At 30.8% G+C, this 22243-nt stretch overlaps 2 protein-coding genes across 2 annotated transcripts in view; one reads left to right on the forward strand and one right to left on the reverse strand.

Annotated features, from left to right (window-relative positions):
- Window positions 1-6598: 6598 nt before the first annotated feature.
- Window positions 6599-7802, forward strand: LOC111621069. Its single transcript, XM_023363127.1, has 2 exons — window positions 6599-6900; window positions 7017-7802. The coding sequence occupies exon 2, from the start codon at window positions 7041-7043 to the stop codon at window positions 7653-7655; it is 615 nt and encodes a 204-aa protein (XP_023218895.1). The 5' UTR covers window positions 6599-6900; window positions 7017-7040; the 3' UTR covers window positions 7656-7802.
- Window positions 7803-14884: 7082 nt separating this feature from the next.
- The window catches only part of LOC111621070 (homer protein homolog 2-like), a 274865-nt gene continuing 267506 nt past the window's right edge, over window positions 14885-22243 (reverse strand). Inside the window, exon 9 of the mRNA XM_023363129.1 lies at window positions 14885-17232. Within this exon, the coding sequence (XP_023218897.1) occupies window positions 17047-17232 (186 nt within the window). The 3' untranslated portion in view covers window positions 14885-17046. The remainder of the gene's footprint in view (window positions 17233-22243) is intronic.

The raw sequence follows: 22243 nt of genomic DNA on the forward strand, positions 1-22243 counted from the left end.
AAAAAAAATTAATTAAAAACATTTTTATGTATAGTAAAACTTGTGTAAACCGGACTCACGTGGTACTGAACATTTTTTCCGGCTTAAAAAGGTTTCATTTTGTACAGGTGTTTTTAAACACCGAAAATCGCTCCGTTTCGAAGAATTTTTCCCGTTTTAAACAGGTTTTACCGTATAGTAAAACCTATGTAAACCGGAATGAACATACAGTATTTTGTTCTGCTTAGGCAGGTTTCCGTTTTATTCGGGTTCCGCTTTTGACAGGTTTACCGTAAATATTTTTTAATATAAAAAATTCGTGTTATTTGGAAAATGGGCCGTTTATCGCTCATTTTTATTGAACAAATCGTTAAATAAAGCAATTTTCTAAATTTTTAGGGATTTTTACGTCCGTCTGCCATCGTTCAGCGATGATTAATAATAGTTAAAAAATATTTAGACTTAAAAAAATAACGCAGAGGACGAACGAATAAAGGGAAAATTCAGATTCCTATCTCGATTAGCGATGGCGCGTGAGAAGAGAAGAAGAAATATATATATATATAATAAAGAAAAAAAATGGAGAGCGTGGAAACTAGAAAAACGATAAAGTAAATCTATTAAAATGTAATTAATCTTATTCATGGGCGTGTGGCGTGACTCCATTCAGAGCCAATGGATTAATAACATACACTCTGTCCATTTTATAATTACTCCGCATTAAACGCATAAATATTTCATGAAAGTCGTTTCTAAGAATTGTAATTATATTTAAATATGTTTCGTCCCTTTTCCACTTCTTGTTTCGCATTTTAGTCACTATAATAATCGGTAATTCCAGTGAAAAAGTCTGAAATTTGCATCGGGATACGTCACGATTCCGAGAAGAAATTCGAATAGGGTATAAAAATTCATAGATTTAAATAAGATCTAGGGGGAGAATTAGGGAATTAGGGGGAAAATACGAACCTCTAACGTTTAAGACTGTGTTTAACAACCGAGAATGGACCCCCTCCAAATTTAAACTTGATAGAAACAACGTTTATTTAATTGGGTAGCAATTTTCAAATTGCAAACCTTTACCTTTGTTAATCTCCAGAACGGTGTTAGATAAAAATCGAGACCGGATACGGAAAGCTCAGGGGGTGTAATCCACGATTAACTACACATAAACTTCCGGTTCAAACCGGAAATCACGTGATTTCGATTCAAAATTTTACAGAGACGACCAGCGCGACTCGGTTGTTATCGGGAGAAGTACGATTTACAGGGGCAATAATCCACCGGATATGGAAAGCTTAGGGGTTAACTATATACAAACTTTCGGCCTGGACCGGAAGTCACGCGATTACTTAAAATTAAAAGACGGTTAAATATTGTAGGCCGGCATTGCGACCATGTCACAATAAGTAATTGCTTGTTATTTTATATACGAGTAGGCGCATCCGTAACAGTTTCACAAGAAGAGTGAAGAGTAGAAATCATTTCCGGTCAAGTAATAAGGGAAGAAAGATGGAGAGGCGTTTAAAGGTTTAAAGTTTTCTTTAATGATTTTAAGTCGAAAAGTTGTATCAAGCGCGTATCGGTAACCGATTTATCAATCTACAAGACGTGTAAGCTATCCTTAAGGAGTTAACTGATAATGCTTTGTCTGCAGAGGATTGATTATGGCCGCGACACTCCTCGACATCACTTCATCTGATCAGCACAAGAAATTATCTGCATCCTTCTTATCCATCAATAAATTTGAGGGGTGGATGCGGTCGGATTCGTTACTCCATCACAAACAACGCTATTATTTTATATCGGAGCAAAGAAAACATAAAGGAAAAAACTGCTTTAAATTTTCTTCCGGTGTATTTTTGCCATTATTAAATATTTAAAGGAGTTCAACTTTTTTTTTTCTCCAGAGGAAATATTTTATTCAAGGGGGAAAAAAGTGGATAAAACTTAAAATTTTAAAGAATATTTTCTAAATTTATTATTATAATTTTTTCAAAAATAAATTTACATTCTCAAAAGACTTTTTTAATTTACGAGTTAACTAAATATAAAAGTTTTAAACTTAACTTTTATAATTTCGCACGCAAAACTTTACTACACGTGTATTTTTTAATTATTATTAATTTTAATTTAATAGAAATTAACGAGAGTTAAATTAAATTTATATTATTCACGTAATGCTACGAGGTAAAGCCTCTTTCGTGCTTTATTTGACCACCATTTTAAAAAGTTTCGAAGAAGATAAGATATTACATTTTAAGAAAAATTAATTCTTCTTTTAATAATTTCTCAAAATAAACGAAAACGAACCGCTTAATGTAAACAACTCATCTGCCACGCGATTCTATCCGAAATCTTTATTTCTTCCTCCTCCTCCTTCTCCTCTTTTTTTTTCGTCCAGAGACTCGATAATGAACACCAGATGCACCTCGTAACACCCGAAAGTCTCTCTTTGATGTAGAACTGAAGTAAGAAAATGATAATTAGCTGTTGTAGCAACGTTGAAGAAAGATATTTACGCCTCCTAATTGCTTCTTCTCCTTTACTGAAGATTAAAACTAACACGTATTGCCGAAATTTCGCATTTTTACGCCTTAGCTAAATTCAATTTGTGAAATAAATATTAATGAATTGACCTTTAATCTGGAAAAACTAAAAAAAACTTGGAAGTTAACGCTCAAATTAAATGGTAAACTCGGTTCTTCTTCCACAAAATTTGTATAAAATATGAAGAGAATCGATTCGGAAGTATCATTTATTACCTGGAATGGACTTCTTATAATATTTAGATTATAGATTTGGAGTATATTTTATCATTATCGACGAGATATATTCTTATAAATCTCGGTTACTCCAAAGAATTTCGGCTGTAAGAAACGAAAAATGTTTAATTAGGAAGTAAAGAAAGCGTATAAATGTTACATTTCAGTTACAACAGAAATCCTATACTTGTAATTGTGTAGAGTTTTTGCTTGAATGTAGCTCCAATTATAACTAAATCTAATTATATAGTTTTATATTTCAGTTGTTGTAGACAGGTTTATTTAAGGGATTGCCAGAAGTGCCATTTGGTCGACGTCGAGGCCTCAAAATTTAATATTTTATGGGATAAAAAAAGAATTATATCTATTTCATTTTATATATTTAATTTTTTTATGACTAAAGCTGTGTTTTTATTGAATTTTAATCAATTTTTTAATGGTTTCTAGAAAGGGACGAAGGATCCACGTCGTGTCCGTTGGCCTTGAATTTATTAATAAAATTTTTATTTCATTCACGCTTTTAAAGTTCAATTTTATCTATAAATTCAATTATATCTTTCAATTTTAGTGATAAAATATCAAAAATCCCATTTGTGTCCACAAAATAATTTTTAAAAATTGTAACTTGGCTTACAGAGGAGAGCATCGGAGCTTGGATTTTGTTCTTACTCTATTAACACGTATGACGACAAACATTGTAACAATTTAGTATGATGGAAATTTTTTTAATTAGAAAAACTTAAGTTAATTAGATTAAGTTTAGCGTTAATTAAAGGCATAATTACTCTGGAAACTTATTAGAAACAACAACGACACGACGGATCGAAAGCCGTCCGGAAATGCGTATCATCCAGTAGACACGTCCTGTTCCACAAATCAGCCTCCGATTGTGTTATCTCCTATTCATTAATTTCACTTCCTTCCCAAAATTATAAAGGAATTGGTCGAAAATGAGAGAAGAAATGCAATTGTTCTCCTCCTTCCTTTTCGTCATTAAAAAAGGAGGAGGGGAAAACCAGCAAAATTTTATTCTCTAATTATGGAGAAATGGATGATCTTTCGGTCGGATTTGATTCTTCTTCCGGTCACGCATCACTTACGAGAATTTCCAAAGACGTCAACACTTCTCATTATCATTTGGAATTAAGTTCGGTCTCACTTGGTTAACAAGTAAATTCTTGCTTCATCCCGGGATTTGCACATTCTGCCACGGTTTGATTCTCATTTTATACCAAAATTCCACTTAATTTACTACGTATCTATGATTAATGATGTAATTTAAAGCACGATAAGCTACGACGAATAAAAAATATATAAGTTATACACATTTATGCGGTTTGCCAGGCGATATATTCGAGTTAGTCCCTAATGAAATGGCTCCGATCTTATGCGCAAACAAAAGCTTTACGCTAATTCCTTCACAGTAGCTTTGCAATGGAAGAAAAGCCCACAGAGACACAATATAAGAGAGTGACAACCCGAAAAATGACGTAAGATTTATGATGTTCTCGTTTAGAAGCGGAGACTTTATTAAATTTATCATTCTTCATCCCGTTCCTCATCCTCCATCCCCTTTTTTATAATTATATTTTTTTCGGAGAGATGCCCTTTATTCGGGTTTTAAGAAAGCATTTTAAAATGGCAAAGGTTATAAGTTAGTAAAAGCCGTTAAAAGTTTTATCTGGGGATATTTTTAAACCTATAAAGAGTTAGAAAATGCCGAGCGAAATTAGATGAGTAGAAGTAGTGGGGCCAGCGAAGAACAGTCGGGCTATTTACGAGTTAGGAGTAATCTTCGCATCGCACACCAGAGATGACTGTATTGGGATGTAACGACCCTTTCCAACATCCTCGGTCGCTATGGCAACCCGAATCTAGTGACATTTTCTCAGCGTCCGGCTCATCTTCGTAGATGATGCTTAGAAACTGGGTTAAGGAGATATTGTGGAATTGAAAAATTCCCCGGAGCACTTCTATATTACGGAATATGAATTCTGTTCTCTATCCAGATAACATCTTTAATATCCATTCCGTATATTGAAAAATGTTTTTTTTTTATCATTTTCCTCCCGCATTCGAATGGCAAATATCGTTATCGAATTTGTTCTTTAACGGATGAAGTCGGTGCAAATTTTTACATTTGCATGCTAAATCTTTTTTCCGGTCCCGGCGCAATAATAAATATTCATCTCGGAATCGTATTTTTGTTTACTTTACAACCTCCTCCTTCAATCGAAAGTCGCGCCAGCAACCTTCTCCGACGTCATAAAGGTTTCTTCTTTTATAACACAGTCGATATTAATGCGGCAAAAGTTTATACTTGTTTACAAAGAACAATTCCAAGCGACAGAGTCGACCGTCGCAAGTTTAAATGGAAAAGATTAACTAAAAATTTATCAAATTACAGTTCGTCTATCTAACACCGTTGCCGAGATTAAGGAAGGACAGACAGACAGACGGTAATTTATAGGCCTACAATTATTTCAAATTGTAGTCCAATAAGTAGAAATATTTACCTGGTCTAGGAAAAAAATATTAAAGTAATTTATCGTGTATACTCGATAAACTAGCGAAAAGTCTGAACAACTTCTCCCGTATCTGATAAATTGATAACGATAACGCCTTTATCGGGAGCGCATTTGTAAACCGATAAAAGCATTTCGCCCGACTTTTTTCTCTCGTATCTCTCGTTTTTCCACGTGTCAATTTAAAACGCCTTAAGGAAAAATTTGGGAGAGATTGGCCCGTTTCCTGCTCTTCGTCATCATCCGTGCAACGGGACGGGAGAGAGGCAGATTCCATCTTTCTCTTCCAATCGATAACTTACATTTTCATCTCGTATTTCGGAATATCTCGCATTTCCAAAATTTCCACATTCTCTAACTTCTCGGGCCGTCTGGAAAATTGGTCCCGCGGATAGAATGATTTCGAAAGAGAGTACACGAAAATTCACTTTTACCCATCACTTCTGGCCGCAATGTGCCGAGAGAGCAAACACTTTTGATCTCATTTTGTTTGTTATTGCTGAAACGATTGTCTTGTTTGTTACAGACCATGATTCTCTTCTTCCCCCTCTCGATTCTTTTCTTCTTTTGCACACCCAACCGTCCAAACTTTTTCTATTATCTTACAGTTAAACAAAATTCGGAAAAATTCCCGATTTTTTCCCCTCCTCTCGGCATCTTTTTCTGGAAATTTGTGTATAAATTAATAAAGTTAGAATTAAGAATCGATGAAATTAATCGATATCGATATTAAAAATCGTTGGATCGATAGAAAAACGGGAAAATTTCACTCGTTTCCGAAAGAAGAATCTTTCAATAAAAAACCAGTTGCTCTCAATATCGAACGAGGAAGAAGAAAGATTAAATTATCGTCACATCTGGTTTGATTTTTCAATTGATAGAAACGAGTAACAAGCGTAAGATTGATTCAAAATTGCAAAACTAAAAGTAAAACATCCGGAAAGTCCAAGAAAACCAACAACATATCGATTCTTTTGGAGTGGGAAGTGTTTTCAATTTAATACTGATATATCAAAGTGGATAGTTTCCTCGGGACAGGAGAATCTTTAAAGTTTTTTCTTCTTTTCTTTTTTCCTTGGCAGGCAGAAATCGCAGGAGAAGCAATAAGAAAATTCTAATCCCGTACTAAACTTGGCCGGATATAAAGTTCAATTTTCAAATTCGGAATTAAGATCTCTCGTTTGTTTCTAATAATAAATCCAGATTGCAGTGAAATTTCTTAACCATAAAGACGAAGGAAGAAGAAGGCGATGTCGTTTAGTTTCTATAAAATTGCTGACGAGTCTATTTCTTTATTAAATCCCAATCCGCTAGCTTTTAAGATGGATAGATTTTCCCTTTCGCCAAATGAATGGTTGTGGTTATTTGATTGACTACCCGGCGGTACTTCTGATTAAATTTCACTTTCTGCTGCCCAATATCGCCACCCGAACTCTTCTCACGTCTTAAAAATCTCGCAGAAAGACCTTTTATAACAATAACTTAGCGTAATAATTAATTGTAAGAATGCTTTGTTAGTTGTTACCAGTTTGTATCGTCCTTCGAAAGGATACGGGATATAAATTCTATTTATTCAAATATCTAGAGTCGAGTCGGGGAAGCGAATTGTAATCTGGTGGTAACCTTTGAAGGTCTGGAACTTAAACTTTATGAAATTGTAGAAATTCCTGCGAAAACTACCACAATAGGAATCTCCGTTGTAAATTTCATCAAAAGAGATTTAATTTATTCGTTTTGGTTTCGGTAGGATCAAAGGAAAAATCCCTATAACATGAAGGATCCTTTTGACTTCGTCCTGACTCCTTTCATTCGATATTCGGATAATGGCAGGCCTTTAGAAGAGCGCTTCCGAGTGAAAGATGGGATGTATTTCAGAGCTCCCCAACAGATTTATCGTCGACATACCGGATCCAAACATTTCCTCCATCTACATCCGAGTCAGTCGGTCCTTCCGGAAGAGTTCGATCCTCCTCTAACGCTTCCACTTCCCGTATCCGCATCGACGAGACCCGGTATATCGACCGAACTGAGGGGAAGATGGCACAGGAAAGATCCGAACGCGCAAGAAGATCCTTTCAACCTCCATTTTCATCCCTTCTACCGATATACATGCAGTCGAACGCCTCTAGACCAACATTTACGTTTACTCCCGGCAAACCACGGCGAACGGCCCACTCACAAACCCATCCATTTTCTAGCTTCTATCAGAAATCCTCATGATCGCTATCTGTGGACTTCCGAGTATCTGAAGCCTCAAAAACAAGAGAGATATCGAATAGAAGGAGACATCAAGCTGCGTGGGTGCCTCTACGACACCTTCTTCGATTTTAACACCGACGGCGTACACGAAATCTGGCCCAAGACGGGTTTTGTGGGTAGAATGTAGAGTGCCCGAGTGGAGAAGAATAAATATCGAGAGGCCGAAGTAAAAGACAAAAATTCCATTTTAAAAATTTAGTAGAAACGTATGAGGGGGGAATTCTTATTTTATGTAAAGGTTTGGAAATAAAATATAATTACAAAGTTAAAGTCGTAGGACTTAGAGAAAAACAAAGATATAAAAGGGAGTGGCATACCGTATCCAGTCCGGTAGCCTATCCGTGTTTACTTTTATTGAATTTCTCGAATGTTTCGGGACGCAAGTTCTGTTTACAATAAAAACAGAATGCAATTTTGTAGCAAGAATCTCTTTCGGTTCTTCTGTAAATAGCATTCTCCAATTCTTACTCCCATTGGATAACAGTATTACAACGTCACGATTTTTTTTACCGCCGTCCAGTAATTTCCCAACGATTTTTGCTACGCTTTTTTCTTTTATATCTAAGAATATTTTTACATCGTTTCTTTCCTTCTCGACCCTTCCACATAAAATAACCTATAATTCGCAACTTTAAAAGTTTTAAAGCTCTGCGATACCGTTTCCCCCTTCCACGTCGCCATAGATATAAATCCTATTTATACAATATTTACGCAGCTCCCGTATTAAAAAAATATATGAGTTTAAAACAACTAAATTTAATTATATTTTTCTTAGTTTATAAAATATGAAGTTTGATTTAACGAAGATTTCTACAAATAAAATTAGAAGGAGTCGGGAAAACGTATGAAATCTAAAATATTTTTAGATGTTGCAGCCAACGTGCAAAATATCTTTAAGAATATTTAAGAAATTTTTATGGATAACTCGAATGTTTCCAATTTTCCTCGAATTTATCGCGGAAAATGCCAAATTTTCTAGCCCAACCGAGAAGGAAAGAGTTTCTTGCGCGGACATTATTCGGAAATGGAAACGACTCTTAAGAGATGGGTAGGGAAAAGATGGCCGATATTTGGGTTAGCAGTAAAGTTTTTAAGATAGCATTGGGACAATCCTTATTTTATAGCGGATGGAAGTTGGCCACGCACCCGAATCCTGGCTTATTTTTCCCAGTGGCATTTCTTGTAAGCAACGTTTCTTTTACGTTTCGACAGCGACGACGACCAGAAACAAAGGAAAATACAGTAGCAAAACTTGTCTTTTTTTTTCTTTTAAATTGGAGACGTCACAAATTCCATCCGTGACGTAGCTTTAGAATGTATTCGCTCCAATAAACGGGGATATTTTTCGCCGTCAGTCTTGGGTTATGATGGATGTCGTGTCGCCACTCCCTATTGACAACGGAGGAAAGAAGTGCAGTGTAAAGTTTATTTACCATCCGTCAATAACGACAGAACTTGTGTACAGATCGAAGCTGTAAAGGGATATGGGGATCTTCTATTCATTGGATGTACTTCCAACATATAATCGATAAAACGGATACTCTAGAGATTCTTCGCTCGCTTCCGATAAATTTTTATTTAAAATATTTTTGATGTTTCCGTACCAAACATCAAAAAAGTATAATCTCCCAAACATTATAGATATATTTTTTTTTATGTTAATATAAAGTTTTCCTTACGTTACTCCATAGAAACCGTCTCCAAAGATTTCTTCGAAAAACTCTTCTAAACAATAAAATAAATAAATAAAAATATATCGAAAAAAGAAGATAATTTAAGTCTGCAGTCATTTTCTATTGCTTCTCTGAGAAAGCTTTTAAATGCTTTAAATTCTTCCATTCTCAATTCCCATTAGAGAATATCACAAAAGTCGAATATTAGGCACATCTCGAGAGAAAGAATGGAAAAAATGACTATTTTTTTAAATTACAAAGTGAAAAATTAATAATCCATAGAAGTAAAATTATAGATTATCTTCAATTAAAATAAATAAAGCTGTTTAGTCAGTGCTTAATTAATTTAATCATATTTAAAATTCCTGTTTTTTTTTTGGTATTTAGAGTACGTTTCTGTATACGAAACGTACTCTAAATGTTGATGGACAGAAACAATGTTTCTAAAATAAACTAAAAACTTGCGGTAATGATAAATGCATTGGTCTAGTAGAAGATGAATGTCTTACGATGATGTAAAGGAGGATTCCGTGTAAATTCGGTGAACAAGCGCGATCTTTCACGGTCAAATGTTTCAAAGTTGTGGCAACAATCGAACTCGATATTCGTGCATCAAAATGGAATTTCTCTGTAAATCCTCTTCCGGTCGATCGATCAATGGATAAATCCTATCAAACCATAATAACTAGGTCATAAAAAATGATAAATAACCCTTAAGTTTTCTCGGATCTTCGCCATTTTTCAGGTTAAAACAAAATTAGCCCTATAAATTAGCCATTTTTTTACTCTTCCGATTAATAGAGTTGGCAAATATTCAATTACGCCAGTTTATAAATATTTTAGGAGCGATTTAAACGATATAAAACACGGTTTAATCGGTAATTTCTCTTCGTTGTAACATAAATGAATGCATCCGAACTTAATTGAATTAAATCTCGGTTCTTTCAGAATTTAAGTAAATTGTAGACAAAGGCAGAAATTATATATATACAAATATTATATCTGGATAATTTTCGCAATGTCTTACGGTCCGAAATTTCTCATTTTACATGCAAACCGGACGTTTTGTGCTATATTTATCCACTGGCTATTATCCGTCAAATAACGTAGACAATGCTCTCTTCTATATTCAAATGGAGACAATCCTTTAAAGTTAATTGGAACATGTTCAAAATTCGATCTATAATCTTTAACATCTACATTGTGCTATTCACTCTTGTTAGCGTAATGGATAGAGTTTCCCCATCACGTCAGCCACTTTGCTACACACGTATTAATGAGTCGGAGGCGAGAAGGTAAATAACGAGATTATAATTCAGTCTGCGACAAAATATAAATTGCGAGTAACTAAATGTTCTACGAGATTTTTTTTCTTCTGCGAAAAGAATAATTAACGAACAACTCTATAGAAAAGTGCATAAAGGAAGACAAGTTCTGCCTTTGATAAATTATTGAAAATAAAACGAAAAAAATAAAGTTTCTCTTTTCTTCTACACTATTCTGTAAAATGAAAGTATTTTCGAGTTTTAAAGACACCGGTCAAACGGATTAAAAAGAGAATTAAAGAAACCTTCGGTATTTATAAAATGTAGAGAGTAAAAAGCTCTGGATAAAAATGAAAACTTCTGCAGAATTCCTAAAGAATTAAAGAAGAAAAAAAATCGCTAAAATCTATTATCTCGCTCAATAAAATAATGGAGAAAAGTTGTTTCTTCTTTCGTTAGCGAATTGCCTTTTTAATATTAGAAACGTCTATTTAAATAATAGAAGAAACACGGCTGTTTACTTACACCTTCTACGTTTAAAGCCTCTTCTTAAAAATGTCAAGATGTCTGTCTTGGTAGAAAAGTGACAACAAAAATCTTATTTCTAAATTAGTTTAATTAATTACAAGATAGTTTATAGCATCCGAGAGAAATGGAGAAGATGGGTAATGCTTGACTGAATTATCATCCAGATCATTTAAAAATAAACTTTATAAAAAATTTTAGTTTAATCCTTTATATTTTTTGTAAGAATAAATGGAAATGTTTTTGTGTAATTAAGATTTTGATGTTGAAAAATAAACAGATTGTCTTATAAATTAAAATTCCAGAAATAATAAACGGCGATTTTGCTAATTGAATTCTTTCAAGTAACTAGTTTTTGACTAAAGAATTCTTTTTTTACATCTGCAATAAAATTATTACAGAAGTTGGTTAATGATTCACGATTTTCCTTATTATTTTTATATAAAAAAGGAAGAAAATCGATCGACGGCTTCAATTTATTTCAACGTGCTGGAGAGATGATAGTCCCTCGGTAGCTGTCCTCGACGTGTACATATATTCCCTTAAATCCGGGTATTCTGTACACAAAAGCGAAGGAACTCCCGGAGCTATCTTAGTATTTTGACATATATTCCCGGTGTCGGTTTGTTCGTTATACAGATAAAATTTTAGAGCTTTTTAGCTATTGACACAAATTTTCTTTCTACATAAATTTTTATATAGGAGATAGACTTCGAAACTATTTTTAAGAATACAACCTTCTTTTTCTGTTAATGTAAAATAAATTATCTAGTTTCTGCCATGGCCAGGTCGTTAATCATCCAAAGAATCATTTAATAATTTACCTTAGGGTCTATTGCCTGGTATAGAATTGTGATTTTATAAAGAGTATTGTTTTTTCGAACTGCTTTACTTTGCATTTCATGAAGACAATAGTATACTGACATTATTCTTTCTAGCCCGAAGTAAATTCCGGAGTCGCTATCTTTTCGTATAAAAATATCAATCTTACTTTTTTGTTTGACGTTTGTCACACCATAACTCCCAAAAATAAGACGCTCGGCTCCTACCACTGGTAATTATGCAAATGAGAATAGAAATAAATCTAAAATGTCGAGATAATTTTAATTCGTTTACATCGCATTGTAGATTAAAAAAAAAGAAAAGTTACAAAGAAAAACTATAAAATTCAGTGTAGAAAATTTCGTGAGAAAGTAAACTTGACGAACAATAAAATAAAACAGACAGACAGACAGTGGGAATTTATAGGTCTACAACTTTTCAAATTGCAGCCCAATGATTTATCAAAATTCATATTGGATGATTAAATTTTCTACGATACACGAGACAACATATATCATTGTCGCGAAATATTTTCTCTTTTACAAAGAGATTATAACAAAATATCAATTTTTATCGTTTAAAAACTTAATTTGTATAAAAACTTTTGATAGTTTGAGTACATTTTTGATTGTTAATCGCCAATAGTCACTTTTCAGTATTAATTACGCGCGATAATCAGACTAATGTAATGAAAATAAATGCATTTTAATAGAAGAGTCATTCACAAATTTGGCTTGGGAGATAAATTTCGACTAATTTACAAATGAACACTGCAAAGTGCTCTTCACGGCTACTTACATAATGTGACATATAACAATTTACGTATTAATGATCTAGAAGAGACGACAGAACAACGAACTGCCCTTCGAAGTATCAATATTCATTTTATTATAAATTGTAATGCGACCATCAGCTTCCATACTTGAGTAGTCAGAAACGACCCTCTCCAACATTTAAGTATTTGTTAGGTATATAAATTCGTGACTACGTAATATTTCCCTTTTCTACTCAACTTAATGTGCTCTATAAATTTCGTGTACGTGCAAAGAACGTCTTTATATATTCTATATGTCCATTTGAATAAAGACTTTACGATCGGATTGTTCGGGTTAAAAAGTCATAAACCCACGTTAGATAGTCTTATTCGCAAGCAAAAAAAATTATTAATGTACTAATATCTACAAAATTTGGTTAGGAAGAATGGGTATAAAGCATTATTGAAGTTTCTTTATTAGAAAATAAAACAGGATGATAAATATTGTTGAAAATTATACCTATACGATTACAATTTAATCAATTTTATTTTATTTGAATTAATGGCTCTTAGTTGGCAAAAATTTTGTGGAAAATATTTGTAAGGAAGCATAGAAAAACGTAAATTATAAGTAATAAATAATGTCAATAAAATGTAGAATTTGTTCTGAAAATTTGACATTTTTATTAAAAAGAAATTAATAATAGATGCAATCTCACTAACAATAAAATTTGAATATTGAAGCCATTCTTAGTAAATGTTTACTTACATTTCAAGAGACCAAATGCTATATTGAAATCCCATTATTCGATATTTCTTAAACTGCATAATAGTTAGCTATTTCATAAAGTTCTTCTTTATTCTGAAGTTTAAAAAAAAGCAAATATTTCTTATCCCAATTATTAATGTTTTAACTGGATTCTTTCCAACTCAAGGTAAATGCTAAAATTTGTATTATTTACATACATTTTTAATTAGTAACTAATATATAGTCACGTACAGTATATAAATCTTTATTAATGGAAAATTTATTGATTTATTAAACATTTAAAACAACAGTTTAGAAAATTTTTAATATTTTTCTTTTTCTCTTGNTAAAATATATAAACAAATTAGCCAAAAACAATAATTTTAAGAAAGAGGAAATATGTTGCAGAATTTTTAAAATATGGATTTCCATATAAGAAAGTTAAAGGTGCGCATTCTATCATTTTGTATAATCTTTAGCAAACTTTTTCAAGATCATAAGTCTAAGCTTTGAAATTTCTTCTATGTATCTGGAGATGAAATTGTTTTTATCCCTCAGGCTATGAAGGGAATTTGTATGGAAAAACCAATCAAACAACTTTCCCTTTGGCCAATTTCATCTCAAATGGATTAAGGCAATGCTGACCGATCTCATGTTTAAAGAGTTAGACATTTGGAAACAAATCATCCAATGTACAGTACAGTACATCAAAAGAGCTATTACATTTTTTGAAAGAAAATCATCAACTATTTCAAAAAATTTCTTATTGAAATAAAAATGAGGCAACTCAAAAATTGACTTTGATTTTATGAGCTTTGTCAAAAATGCAGGCAATTCAAAATGATAATTTTCAAATTTATAGTAAAACAATTAAAAATTTATCTATGGAAATTTTATTTTAATTAATTTTTTTTGGTTGTTACTTTTATGTTTTTAATATTTTCCTCTAAAATAGTAAAATTTAAATAGAATTTATTCAATAAAATTTGTATGTATAAATTTGTTGTGGAGTTGCAAAATTTGTTAATGTTCAAACCGGATTGTAAAAAAAAGTCTGGGAACCACTGGTATAGAACATTTCTAACTTTTTATTCTGACTAAATTAAAGTTACAATACATGTACAGTATAGTACATTTAAAGGTATATGCAACAGTCCAGGTACAGTTTGAATAAAAAAAAGACTACTTTTTACAATAATAGTCATTATAACTTATAGTAGCAGCCTTAGCTTTCTTCAAAAGATCAGAATCAGCCATAAATTACATAAATTTAATATTTCTTGATAACCACTGCAACTTGCAAGCTGTGCATACATGCAGTCACACAGATTTCTACAGGGTTGCACAAGTGCTTTTACTTCTTGTGCACATAGCTGACAGCAGGACATCTACATACANTTACATCTATTGTATTTTGAAAATTTAATTTTAATAAAAGAAATTCTGAATACTCAAATTATATTAAAAATGCTGTAAAATCATTTTTCCTTTAGTATCTAACAAGTAAGTTGCAACCAATAACTATTTTTGCTTTAATAAACAAATGAATGAATAAATAAATCATGACAATTTCAGACACTACAAATTAATTTTTTATTGACTCAATTGTTCTGGAAAAAATCACCCATAAAACAGTTAAGAACATGCAAACATTGATTTGGTTTTTACAGTGCTCTTTTGGCATCTCCAAGTAATTCTAACACAAAACAATTCTTTTAACTGACAAGACTGTTCCAACAGACTTACTGGCGGCTGTTCTCTGCATTTTGCATTTTAATTGCTGAAAATAATAGGTTTTGAATAGATAAATCATAATAATGGTTGTCTGATCAATTTTTTTAGAAGTTCACCCATTAACTTCTGGTTAAAAGTAAGATGATAAATTTAACCAATGACAACTAATGCCTCTTTATTGCCCCTGAAAGGAAAAACACTCTTTTGCCATATCTTTCATAATATATTTTGATAAGAAAAAGAGTGGAATTAATAAAGGCACTGTAGTAACAAAGAAATATCACCAATGAATCCAATTCCTGACATTTTTCTTTGCGTAATAAATAGTTTGAACTCAAAGAGTCTTGAGTATTTGATATTCCTACATGTTCATGCATATTTATGATCATCATAAAGATTTAGCTAGCTAGTTATCAAAAACAACCACGAAGTAACAGATTTACCAATTGTAACAATACAACCAACTTTCAAAACATTCTGATGCATCCCACAAGTCATCCCACAACCTAATCTGAAACATAGTTTATTCTATTATAGTTTTTTTGCATGTATTTTTTTATATCTATGTATACACTGTGTATATATATACATATACATAGTTATAGATATATATATATATGTCTATATATATACTTTATATAGGGTGATGTCTGTTATATGTATTGTACATATAAAAGTTAATCTTATTTAACATCATTGAATTCAGTTCAATAATAAAATAATAATAAAATACAACTTCAATAATTACAATAAGAGATTCTATAACAAAAGACAATAGTTTTGATTGAATATTCCAGAACATCATTTTTCCTTTTTTTTCTTCAAATAATGAAGCTGCACTGGATTTTTACCTGATAATTTAAAATTAAATCTTCAAACAAAAGCTGCCTTTGCTTGTCAAAGATTCCAACTTTGACAAATTTTTTACAGAGAACATAAAAGAGCAGCCATTAAAAAAAAATAATAATATAACAACAACAACAAGAAACAAACAGGAAAAAATCTGGTCCCAGCATTTCAAATATCTTGGTTTTTTCCTTCATATTTTAATGCATTATCTGGGAACTGAGTATTGCACACATTTTAGAGAATCTGAACTTTGCTGGACTTCTTCATTGATTAAAAAAATATAATAATTATAATTATAATAATAATAAAATAAAAAGTCCAGTAAGCATCTTCTAATTATTGAAATTAGATAAAACTATACACCTTATTCACTCTTTTCTTCTATAAGTTAAGAATATCAAAAACATCAAAGATATCTTTATGGCTGGAATACAGATAAATGCTGAATTTTTAAACTATTTGCTTTTTTTTGCATTTTTGCAGAAATACTAAAGAGAGGAATATACAATGAAAGAGAGACAGAAAAAAAGTAATGGCATAACAGACACTTGAGCCTGCTGGCCTCTGAATGGCAGTACTAGAATCAAGGCTTGACCATTGCTGTCAAACTAACAATGGTGCTATTTGGTTTATCAGAAATGTGAATGCAAATATTAGGGAAGAGAGGTGATTATACTGCATCAGTTAGTGCTAACTATAACAGTATATAAAATACACAAATCATACAAACATTTTTTAATACTAAATTGGTGAAGATTAGGACTCTCCATTGGCAGCCAGCACCATGTTGTTGTAAGCAAAATTGGGAGTTATTCATTTCTGATATTTATGGCTTTCTTGTACTTGGTCCATTTTTATGAATAGGGCAAACATACTGTTGCAAAATTATTACTTAAAAGGAACACATTACATCACTTGCTTTGTCTGATGTGGATAAAAAATGAATGATGACCATTAAGAGGCAAGAAGTTGAAGTGTCCAGAATCTTACAATTCTACTTTTTCTTATTTTAAAATGTTTTGGGTTTTATTAATTCTGTGGGTGACATGTAGGAGCAAGTCATTTTTCACTCCCATGTGGACTGGCCGGCTGCAAAGGTGATCCAAGTGTCAGCCATATTGCAGGCAGCGAATGCAAGGACTAATATATCAGGAATTGAGCAATGTAGCAATTTCTTGCTGAATTTCTTTTAATTCTTGGATCTTTTGTGCGAGTCGTTGATTCAGCTGTTCCAAAGCACCTTTTTTAGCTCGATTGGTCGATTTAGTTCCATCTAGCTGTTCTTGGAGTCTTGTAACACTTGTCCTTAACCCTTCATTATCAGCTAACAAAGCCTTTAAAAAATAAAATAAAATGAAAATTCAATAAATAAATATTTTTAAGCATGACCAACTTCTTCAACATAGAAATTATACTAATAAATAAATCCTCTGTCAATATCAAACAGTAGAATGATTAAAAGTGAAATTTAATTCTAAAGAGACAAATGATTAATTTTACAAAATTCTAGATAATGATGAAATTAAATAAAAAATCCAAATTTTATAGCTTTCAAGATAATTTAAAATGACAATCATATTTCAAAGAATTTACTAACTTTAGGACAGGAATGCATTATTTTTATGAAAAACTTTTGTTCATATAATTTTGAATAAATTTCAGAATTCAGGTTACAACCATCTCATGATAAAACAAGCTGCAGATACACCTTCACATCTTTCTACCCATACCATGATCTAAATTAGTTTTTCCTACTGATACAATGCTTCCTCTGTTCCAACCTGTCTGGTATTTGCTCTGTATGTCTGGGTGAAGACCAAAAATGTCTGGGTTTTAGCAAATTTGGCAAATTCTTAATAATTTACTTTTTTAATTATATAGCTGATTTTATAACCAATAAACAGAAACAGCCTGAAAATTTAATTAGCAAGCCATTTATAACAAGATTCTAGGATAGGGGTGCAGATACTGAGTTGTCTTGAGGACAACTTTAATTTAGGGAGCAAGCTTATTTTTTTTTTAACAAAACCAAATTTTAGCTCAGCTGTTCTTTTTTTTTAAAAAAATCCTTGAGTAAATAGAAAATATTCTGTGGTACTTTGGTATCTCTGAAAAGTTTTAAAATTGAGAGCCACCATGCATTGTCAAATTCACCTTTGATCTCTATAAATATTAACAGAGATATCTCTTCTTCTTTCCTTGCTGTAGAGCAAGGAATTTAACAAGGGAATTCCCTGAGGAATACCCCAGCATTCCTAAAAACTTTCTTTAAATAAAAAAAAAGTGTATGGAAAATGGTAATTTATATACAACCATTTACAATACTACTACTATTTGATGGAATGCATTACGTACATAACCTGGGATATTAAATATCTTAGAATATTTATATCTAAAGAATAAACAAATTACACTGAAATTACATAAGATATATAACCCTCTTAAAACATTTTAAATATTCATTAATTTTATAACAAAAGTTGAGAAAAAAATTTTCTCTTTATATTTAAGTAACAAATGATAATTTTTCTAATTTGTTAACAGTTAACTATTTACTTTTCAAAGATGCTTTATTTTAATTACATATTTCATTGATCAAAAAACAAAAATTTGTTATAAAATTTAAAACTAAAATAAACTTCACTTAAATTTTTTAAAGCTAATAAACATAGTATAAAAATTTATATAGTACAGAATTGTAATGCACAAATTCAACTTAATGAGTATATTTAGTAATTTATTTTAATTAAAAATAAATAATCAGAAGAAATATATTTTTTAAAGATTTTCAACAACTTTTCTGTAGCATTAGAAAACTGGAGAAAAGAAATGAACCATGCGCACTTGTTACTTAACAAATCACTATGTAAAAAAAAATAAATGTTCACTGAAGGAAAGTTAAATAATTAGAAAATTAATCAAAGTTTACTAAATTTATTTAGAAATCTGAAATTTGTTTTAGAACAAAAATATTTCATTAAATTAGTTTTTTTTTGTTTTTCTGACTTACACTCCTTCCTTTGCAAATAAACTAAGTTTATTATTTCAGACTACATTTCCAATATTTTCTTTGCATTTCTTCTTTAATATTAGATTTGATTTTTAAATTTAACAATATGTTACTTAACAGAAAAAGGCAAAAATTAAAATTATACTGGCTAATTGTATGAAATAACTTTCTATTTTATATAGTTTCCAAAAGCTTTGATTTAATTAAAAATATTCTATTCAGGCAAGTTGACAGAACAAAGACTACTATTTGGCATAAAAGGCATTTAAGATGCTGTTCATAAAAAGCATGAAAAATAACTAATCTCAAATGATGAGCCAGGAAACTCAAAAGTATTTGAGACTACAATACTTGGAACATGCTGTTTTGATTATTTCATTAAAAAATAATTTAAAAATCTAATTTTTTGCAATAACCTATTATAATGAATTACTGCACATATTTATACATTAATATTAGTATTTTCCCATAGAACCAATTGTAGAAAGTATTTTTACAATAATAATGTTGATTAAAAACATTAATGATAAAACTTAAGTATATATTTTATTTTAATAATAATGTAATTTCAGGGTGTAAACAGTACTACACATATATAAGTGCTATTTTTATGAAGGGACTAACACCAATAATATATGCAGTTATCAACATGCTAATGTTGATAACTGCATATATTACTGGTGTTTGTGAAGTAGCATGAGAAAATTTTTTACTTATACAGTATTTTGGTGAGAGTGTATTTATTTTATACAGTATTTATTTTCCATTTTGTAACACTTATTTTGAGTTGTGTAGCTTTGTTAAATCTCAACTCTTTCCAACTAAAGCTTCATTTGTATAATTTCAATAAAATTTAAGTTAGTGGAATGCAATTATATTCATTTTTTTTAACAGTTTAATCACATTTATAAATGTAGGAATAAGTACTAAGTAATTTTCTAAGTGGATATTAGTAGAAAAACAAATTAAGCAAAACCTTATTTCTTGTATGTGCAATATGCAAATCAGAAATGTATGAAAGAACATTGTCAAAGACACAGCAAGCTAACCTTCACCTGTTGGCAATGGCAGATCAAGGAGAATCCAAAGTAGCACTCAAAAATTAAAAATATGTGAATAATTATAAGTACCATTTATTAATATGTTCAAAATAATTATACTAAGGACAATCTGATAAATCATATTTGCCATCATAAACATTTTTAAAAACAATATTTTGAAGTTCAGATAACTAAATCTTTTTTTCTTCAATAAGGAGGGCTTAAGTCCCTGTAGTTCCCACAGAACTGCCTCATCAGCTGGTCAGTGTGTTGCTGTCGAATTCAATTGTAAGTCATGGTGCTGATTACAGGTTTTCTTCTAGATTCTTCCCTAACCAGGTTAAGTGTTTGAAATTTTGAAATAACTAAGTTTTACTAATAATCAATTTTTATTGTTGTAACATAAGCTTTCTAATAATGGTTTTTGTTGTAGTAATATATTTTCATTTGTAGTCAATCTGTAATGTCAGTCTTGTAGTACTGACATTTCTAGTTTATTAAAGTTTTTTTTTTTTTTAAAACAAATTCTGGTACAAGGTTTATTTCTTGTTAACAGTTTTGGACCTTGCATGTTTTTCTTTTCATTAAACAATACAATCATTATAAGTATAGTATATCATTAGCTAACTATGCTTAATACTCCAGAGTTTTAATAATTGCTTTAATAGATACATATTCTTGATTTTTTATTAATCAAGAATAATAAAAATCTAGAAATTGAACATTATTTACATACATCTCATATATTCTGATTATCATGTTCATTAGAAAAATTTTCGAATGATGAATGTAATGAGTAATAAAAATAGATAATCATTATTATTATTCTGCTTTGAATTCAACTGAATCAATTTATAATTGAATTTTATGAAATGTCATCAAATTTTTGCATTAAAGGTAACAGTAATTATATTGCATATCTAAAGTCTAAATCTATTTGTATTAAAGAGCAATCATTTAACTTTTTTCTATTTTTAATGATGATAATGTGTGTTTCTAAATGCTTTAGGATATTTAATAAATCTATTGCTTTAGAACAGGAGATCCCAAAGTGTTAATGATCCCCCAGAGGTCAATAAGGCATTTGAGGAATTGATTCAAAATAGTTCATTAAAACTTTAATGCAATAGATTATGTATATGACAGTTCAGGATGATGTAATTTGCACACTAAGGGTGCATTTCTTTATCAGACTGTTAATTCTCTCATTTTCCAATGACAGACAAGTGTTTTCTTATTCTCGTGATGATCACTAGACCATTTTGGTATTCACAAGACAGAGATAAAATTGGGTTTTGTCTGGCTATGAAACAGGCCATCTTCAATGCTCTTGAACTATGTGAAAAACTTGGGCTTCACCCATGAATGTTTATCTGCACTGTTGGTATTACAATATCCAAAACAGTTATTTACTCAGCTGTTTCCTGACTAAATAATGATATACAAACATTAGTCAATAATTTTTAATTCTTAAACTGCCACTGCTAATAAATCCTTAACTGTTGTAGCCATAACAATTCACAAAAACATTTCTTTATTTTTAGGTTGTCCTAGCATAGAATAAAGTAACAAATAAGACTTGAGCCAAGACAAAATGATGTGTGGATTAATACTAGCTCATCAGATTTCACCTATCATTATTAACTGTATTATCTAAAGCTGAGAGGGGAGTTAATAAAAGATCAAGGAATTCTTGAAGAGGGTCAAAAAGTTTGTGGACATTTAAAACTACTAAATAAAATAAAAATTAAATTATAGTTGATTATAAAATAGTTAAATTTAATAACTACCTTCTGTACCAAAGTCATCAATTGATTTATTAGATTTTGTGGTAAAATAAAGCTTTATCGCAATATATTATGCACAGATTCATGTGTAGTCGCATTCCTAACAAATTTACACTAAAGAATGATTAATGATATTTCAACAATTCTGGTCTATCAATACAGGTATACCTCGCCTTACGTCGATAATTGGTTCCAGGAAAACGACTTAAGTCGAAAAACGACGTAAGTCGAATTTACTTGTCTCGGAATCTACTTGTCACTAGGCTAAACCATAAATTACTATTCCCAGTTCTGTATTTTATTTATTAATGCATTTTTAATAATATATGGTTAATAAGAATCTATTTTAAGCTTACAAACAAATAAATTTTAGTTTTTAATAGAGTACAGAAAAAAGTAATCTAAATTTACGAATGCATGTACTGTACTGTAAATACAGTACATACTTGTAAATGTATATATTTTAATATGATTTTATGTGCTTTAAACGCTTTTCTAGTGATATTAC

Source organism: Centruroides sculpturatus, unplaced genomic scaffold (assembly GCF_000671375.1).
Source record: "Centruroides sculpturatus isolate CEXI.00-Female unplaced genomic scaffold, Cexi_2.0 scaffold228, whole genome shotgun sequence".
Taxonomy (NCBI): Eukaryota; Metazoa; Arthropoda; class Arachnida; order Scorpiones; family Buthidae; genus Centruroides; species Centruroides sculpturatus.

Excerpts from the sequence above, each read along its gene's own strand:
- LOC111621069 (XM_023363127.1), top strand. The coding sequence starts at position 7,041 with ATGAAGGATCCTTTTGACTTCGTCCTGACTCCTTTCATTCGATATTCG.